The following is a 7,500-nucleotide window of genomic DNA, read 5'->3' on the forward strand; positions in this document are numbered from 1 at the left end:
ACACATACACATACACACACACACACACACACACAGACACACACACACACATACACACACACACACACACACATACACACACACACATACACACACACATACACATATACACACACACACACACACACACACACACACACATACACTCACACACACACACATACACACATACACACACATACACTCACACACATACACAGTGCACTTTACTGAGAGTAGTGCTCTTCCCACAGGACATTCCACTTTAGTAATTACAGAGCGCTGACAGAGGGACAGCAAGACGCTGACAACACACACACACACACACACATGCACACACGCACACACACACACACACACAGACACACACACACACTCATTTCCTGCTCCTCTCTCAATGCTGAGAAATGACTAATGTTCAATTTGCATTAGGAACTTGAGGTCAAAGTCAGAGTTACTGTATGCATGTGTTCCACCTACTATAAAAAGCATTTCTAAAATGGAGAGGGGGGGGGGGGGGGGGGGGGTTTCAATTAGATTTATTAACAGCGGCGCAAGCTGTGGGCCTAACTCTGTCAGACCTTGACAACTGTCTGCAGACCATCCCAGCCAGTCCTCTCTCTCTTTCTCTTGCATGTGCATGCACACCCACACCCACACCCACACACACACTCTTTTTCACATAATGGACTACTGAGGGGCAGAGTTCTTCCAATCTGCTATCAACACAAAAGTGTAGTGTCAGCTTCCTTTAATTCTCCACTGATAGAAGACATCAGGAGCCAGACCTGCATGGTCAAACACCTATTCACAGTATTTCAACAATGGGCCGTTTTCCAGTGTTTGGAACAAATCCTCCTTTTTACTTTTTCTCCTTATACTGCTTGTCTCTTTTATGTGATGCTGGACAACAGGACTTGCTTCCTAAACTTCTCAATGCAGCCAATTCTCCAGCTCTCATAAATAGTTTGCATCTCAGAGGAATAGACCTACATGCAGTACTGAACCAAATTAGGATGTGCTGTCTCCACATACATCAAGGTGTGATATGATTACAGCTGCTGATGTTGCTATGAAGGTCACCTCTCCAACAGGTATTACTCTGTCTACAGGTGACACCTGTGCAGCGTGGTGAATTTTAGAGGAGCCACGGTCAAAGATACCTTCACTTAGATCATCGTCATAAGTAACTTAGACACTGTTACTGACTGCCAAGCTTAAGGCTCTAAATAATAAATGCTATAATGAAATTAGTTTAGGCAGGAAGTACACTCATCAAGCTGGCCAGTCTGGTATCGTTTCACGGCCACAATCAAACGCGCAGCCAACCACGGATCGTTCATGAAGCTGTCTGGGTTAGCTAAAGTTGGCTAGCACATCTGTAGCTAGCTAACTGTAGCATAGCTTTGTCAGGTACTGGTTGAACAGCTTATCTGAGTTGATCTCTAATGCCAACACAGTAGCGCAAAGGCTAGCACAAAACAGATATTGCAATGGCAAATGACTCTTTCAAAAAACAGGACTTTGCTTGACAGCATGTTTTAATGTTTACTTGCATGCTAACTAGCATTACAGGGATATGAGAAGTGTCGTATTATGGTTTAGCTGTGAGCTAGCCGAGGAGCTAACCATTTACGCTTTCTGCATGTGGCAAGTAGAACCGTTAACATTACTTTAAGTAATGACGGTGTTTGTTTGTGTTATTTTGACGAAAAACGTTCAAAAGTGAATGTTCCACTTAAAACCGTTGTCCTTGACATTAAAAGTGATAGGTTAAGTTGAATGGAAACATTGTTTTATGATGAGGTTTGAGAGACAGGTCGCGCTGATGCATCTGTCAGTGAGAGCGGCGGCTCTAGAATTTAACTAAAAGTGGTTGCGTGTGTATGACAGCTCGCTCGCTTGACTTGCCACGAACGAAAAATGCGCAGAAAAATGACAGGCACACAAAAACAACAATGCTGAAACAACGCTGTTACTAGCAAACGTTCACTAGCTTGCCACAACAAGAATGAATGGGGAATAAATAAATAAATAAACTGACCCGAAGTAAACAACTAGCCTATGTGTGATCGAACACAGACATGTAGAGCATTTAACACTACCTGTAATAGGACAGTAATCCATTGCTGAGGACAAACCATCTGCGTTGATAACCTTTGAGATAGTTAGTCCATTTAAACAGCCAGCCTTTATAAGTGTCCGAACCCGGAGCAGGGGTTCCGCTGGCCGTGGTAGACGCCGAACTCTTCCCCTGATCGCTCATCCTGCGGACCGTTACAGACTGCTGTTTGCAGGATAAACAGGGAACAGCGGTGAGAATGGATACTATCCTGCCGGACCCGCTACAGGGAGCGGCCGCTCTCCCCATAAACTCACTAGCGATGCACTGGGAGCGCTTGACAGAAGAGGAGGGTCCGGGACCGAAGGGAAAGCACTCCTCATCGCCCCCCTTCACATGACGCTGGAAATTGGAGATAGGACGGGAACTGATGCGACGGCAAAAACGTCCGCTCAGCCGCGTGACGTAGAAATCAAGAATTCCTAAAACATCAGGGGGCACGTGACTGTTCACTCAGCGAGCCTTTCCTTATCAGTAGTAGTTCAGTATGATACCTCGTACATTGCATCACACGAGACAGAATGGACCCATTTTGATGCATTACTCTATTGATGAATTTCATGTTATAATATACGAATCACTAAATGGTTATGAACAGGTTATTCTGAAAGTTGAGGGGGGTTTTGTTGTTGTTGTTGTTTTACTTTGATCAAGTGGCTGTTTAAAAGTAATGTGAACACACGGAGTTAAAATTCATCGCAGGCTATATTTGGGACTGTAATTTACCCTTGGGAGCGTACGCTTCCCAAATATACCTGCAGATGGCGCCGTAGCGCTGTACAAGTTTCTCAACTGGACTCAGAGGGCATTTGTACACAAGACGCCTTCACGCTCATGGCTGTAACTGATGATTTCAGTAGCGCAGACCCTCAGGGCGTTATATAGAATTAGTATGGTTAATAAACGCAAAACAAGAAAATAATACAAAAAATATTTCACCGCTATCCAGAACTGTTATAATATTTATTTGTGAAAACAAGACATCAAACAAGAAAGAATCAAAGCCATTACTATCAGTATTTAGAAAATGAATAGCCCTTTTAAGTTCACACGATACATACATACATGTATTCATATTGCACATACATACAAAAGTAAGTCAAGAATCCGTTTTCAGCGTCACAACATTTGACAGTTAAATTTCAAACACTGGCTTTTACAAAGATAGGAGTAGCCAAATAAACTTAGTTCGGTATGGCTAGGATTCAAACAATGAATATGAACTTCCCATGAATATGAACTTCCACTTGAGGACTGATATGCTGCATTTGTGCCATAGGCTGGAATTCCAGTTAAAATTCTGGAAAAAATTTTTTTCTAAACCCCAACAACTCTCAAGCGTTACAACAGCCCATCCCCACCCTAACATTTCTAAGTCGCCCCCTTAGTCTACGCGAATAGTGTTAACGGAGTTTTAATAATGCATGCGTTCCTAGCTCAAAACGAAGACTTACTGAGGAACTAAGCACAACGCTAATATCACATTAACAGACTGTCAGACTGACTAACATTGGAGTTTAGCCTCTCCTTTGAGTTTTAGAGGTTTACTATTTCAAGCGATCAGTGCAAATTCACCCTGAATTGTCGGCTTTGCTAACTAAAGCATGCAAATACAATGCTACTTTCCTCCATCATCATATTAAAACAACACATTTTCTTTCCGTCACACATTTGGAAAGTAAAAGAAAGAAAAAAAATGAGAGGATACAGTTTCAACTATTTCCACTTTTCTATCCTCAATAACTCGTATCAGAGTAAACGGATCATTTGGTGATCAAGACGCGTATGACTGTGCTCTCAGGGCTTGCGTGCATAGACTGTTTTTAACTGCGATTGTGTGTAATGAATGTGAAATATTATGACGCTGTTTCCTTTGAAATAGCAAATATCATTTTCACCAGAGAGAATTTTCGGATTTATGTGTACCACTCAACAAATCCGTCTTTTCATCACTTATTCTCCTCTACCATCCCACCTCTCTCCCATCTGCACGTCTGTGCAGGCGACTGGGCGCTGCGGGCAAGGGGGCACTCTGTGTTTATTGTATTCCTCTGGAACTCAGGTTAGGGATGAAGTGACGGAGAGTAACAGGGACGGAGAAGAAAGCATAGCATCCAGCTCCGTTTTACCGCTGTGGGGAAATGACTTGCAGCGTCTCTGTGTGTGTCTTGGTCATTACGAGAACCAGTCATCTTTTCTCCTTTTTGTCTTTCGTAGACTCAGAGGTGTCAGAATTACTACATCTCTTTTTGTCTGGACTACACATTACTTTAACCAAATAAAGGAAGACTTAAGATACACTGAAGGTTCTGTTTACGCCGATCAACGTCAACATCACTATCATGCGTAACTACCATGTTTACACGACTAATTAAATGCGTGAATTATTTAAGCGCTCTGTGGGCTCTCACTGGTAACCGTGCTTAACAACCAGCTGTCTCACAGGAGCAAAGAACTCTGTAACATTCAGTGACATATTGCCTCCTATTGCCTGTCCCAGCAGGATGTGTAATCTGGTACAGGAAGAGACCTGTGAGGTGAGTGTGTGCGTGTACCCAGGGGTGAGAGGTGAGGTGTGGGGGGTGGGTAGACTTTGTGACAGATTGGGAGCCTGCTGACAGAGAGAAAGACAGAGGGTAGGTGAGAGAGAGAGAGAGAGAGAATGATGATGCAGCAGATAGAAGACTCAGATAACAACATCTCCTTCCTCCCTCGCACACTAAATTGTAAAACAAAATAAATATTTTTAAAGTTTTAATGTGTCTGTATTTTGTGTGTGTGCGTATGTATATGTGTGTGTGTGTGCGTGTGTGTGTGTGTGTGTGTGTGTGTGTGTGTGGTTTTTTTGGAGGGGGTGTTGCTTGCACACTGCAGGGAGTCAAATAAGGTGACACCAAAAATTCACATCCAACGTTATGCAAATTGAATCGAAAAAAATACCATAAATTCACACTCAGCACAGTAAATAGAGGCCCCTGGGTGTGTTACAGCTATTTTGATTGAAAAGTCAGTTCCGCAGTGCTTTTCCTGGGTGTCCATATGAAGTCATGTATGTGACTTGGCCTGTAGTCACATCACTATGCAGCGGTTTGTGTGTAGCGCCCCCTGCAGACGAGTAGAGGTATGGTTCTGTCGAAGACCGCGGGCCACCGCGATGCCCAGAAGCTCTTTGAAGAGAAGCAGCACGTGCCAGTTGTACTTGGCGGAGCATTCCACGTACCCGCACTTCCATGTCTTTTTCACCAGCACGGAGACCGCACGACGGGGCATAAATCTCTGGCGCTGGAGATCTCTCTTACTGCCCACCACAAGGATAGGCACTTCTGTGTTACTGCCCTCCCTAATACACACAGAGAGAGAGAGAGAGAGAGAGAGAGAGACAGAGAATGAGAGAGAGAGAGAGAGAGAGAGCAAGAGAGAGAGAAGAAGGAAAAATTTAATGTAATGTATTATTACATATAATGCAGAAAATACAGTCAAGCGGGAAAGGGGGAAAAAGCTTATATAACAGTGCATATCTCAGTATACAAAATTCAGTTTCTGTCAGTTTTATTACTATAGAGCTTAAGTACAACAGGTAAAGTCACAAATCAGATTTACAGGGTGCCTCTGTCTTCACACACAGTGTTGAGTTACACACACACACAGACAAGCACACACACACACACACACACACACACACACACACACATCTGCAAACAATGCAGAGAAAAACATCTGTAAAATGTGCTCTCCATTCCCTCCGTATCTCCCCTTTTTATAACCTTCAGAAAAATTCTCCATCTGGGAGAGTAAAAATAACAGTGTAGTCTAAAAGAATCATCCATAGGCATAATATTGACTTTTTGAAATTGTATTTAACCTTTCAAGTTGGGAATTGATCTGAAAAACAAAAACAAACAAAAAACACTTGAAAGGAAAAATTTGTAATTATCCAAGTTTAATAAATGCATAATTATGAGATTATAATGAAATGTATCATTTTTGCTGACAGGATCAAGCAGGTCATTTCTTTTACATAAAAAAGCTGCCATGAGGAAGTCTGTTTTCCAACCACCTATGAGCAAGTTAATGAATTAATTGTTGAATATATTGAAGTCTGGCCCAATCAAAGCCAGATAAGGGAATTCTAATCACACCAGCTGAAGGAACGTTACTCAGTAAAACCACCCTACATCCCACTGGCTTACAGCGAGGAGTTTTATTTGTCTGCAGTCTTTCAAAGTGACATATTCATCACCCGTAACATCAATCCATCCTCCCTCTCCCTCACTCGTCCTTCTGCTCTTCTCCAAATGTTTCCTCTTGTATCTCTCTCCCCCCCCCCCCCTCTTCCACCCCCCCCCCCATTTCCCTCTGTTTCCTTTCCTACAGCCTTTCATCCTCATCTCTTCCTTTTTCTGTCCTTCTTTCCCTGCCTTTCCTGCACTGTTAAATAATGGATGTTCTGAGACAGTGTAGAAAGACAGACCTCGGGAGTCAGTCTTACATTGAGAAATATATTAAAGTTAAACCAATAGAAATGTGTTTTTAGTTGATTTTAGTGCTGTATTGTACAGAATCAAAATGACAAAAATGGTGGATAGAAAGACAGAATTTAGTTTTAAAGGGAAGTGGAAATTAAGGTGTGTCACAACAGTGCACTGAACATTGGCGGTTGGCTGATGAAGGCGTATTCAGCTGAAATCCAATCAGCATGCAAATGTAAGCAGTATGCAAATGCACAGGATGTTCACAGCCAATGAAATGGAAGATTCAGATCTTGGAAGATATCTCATTCAGATTTTATTTGTCTCATTATGTGTTTCTGTGGCCTAAGCTTGTGAGTCATAACTGTGCTGTCACAAATGACGGACAGGTACATGCCTGATTAAAAATCACACGCGTGCCAGACACATGAATCTAATTGTCTTCGTGAACTTGTCAGGGATGACAAAAGGTACAGAGAGCAATTTTCCTTCTTTCTTTCTCCTCCCTATTCCCTCTGTTCTTCTGTCCTTCCCTTCCTGTTTTCCTTCCTCCTCTGGTATCTCTCGTCTCTCCTGTCTTTCTGACCAGCTGTCCTCTGTATAGTCTCTCTCTTTTGGATCGCTTGGGAGATGTTTTCAAAGAATGATAAATTGTCAAGAATTGACAATGAAGGTCTGTAAAAGTCATGGTTTCTCTTCCTCTCTCTCTCTCCTTCTCAATGTCCTCTATTAATGTAGAATTTATGTCTTATCGTTAAGTGAGCCTGTTTTCTGGTAAAGAGAGGGAATGCTTTTACTTTGCTGGGTCAGTGACTGTAATATGAGTGGATGAGGTACACTGTGAGGTTATGAGCTTTGTGAGTCGCTGGAAAAGCCTGTGTGGATGGAGGTGAATAACAGACTGAAAGATTGTGAGCTCTGTTCTGAGGA

At 42.5% G+C, this 7,500-nt stretch overlaps 2 protein-coding genes across 3 annotated transcripts in view; both read right to left on the minus strand.

Annotated features, from left to right (window-relative positions):
• Positions 1-2,350, minus strand: part of osbp2b (oxysterol binding protein 2b) — a 44,940-nt gene extending 42,590 nt beyond the window's left edge. For both annotated transcript variants that reach the window (XM_030791431.1, XM_030791432.1), the window contains exon 1: positions 2,085-2,350. In XM_030791431.1, coding sequence (XP_030647291.1) covers positions 2,085-2,350 — 266 coding nt within the window. The remainder of the gene's footprint in view (positions 1-2,084) is intronic.
• Positions 2,351-5,170: 2,820 nt separating this feature from the next.
• rasl10a (RAS-like, family 10, member A) overlaps positions 5,171-7,500 on the minus strand; it is a 10,478-nt gene continuing 8,148 nt past the window's right edge. The window contains exon 3 of the mRNA XM_030792014.1: positions 5,171-5,441. Coding sequence (XP_030647874.1) covers positions 5,171-5,441 — 271 coding nt within the window. The remainder of the gene's footprint in view (positions 5,442-7,500) is intronic.

Source organism: Chanos chanos, chromosome 14, assembly GCF_902362185.1.
Source record: "Chanos chanos chromosome 14, fChaCha1.1, whole genome shotgun sequence".
In the NCBI taxonomy this organism is placed as follows: domain Eukaryota; kingdom Metazoa; phylum Chordata; class Actinopteri; order Gonorynchiformes; family Chanidae; genus Chanos; species Chanos chanos.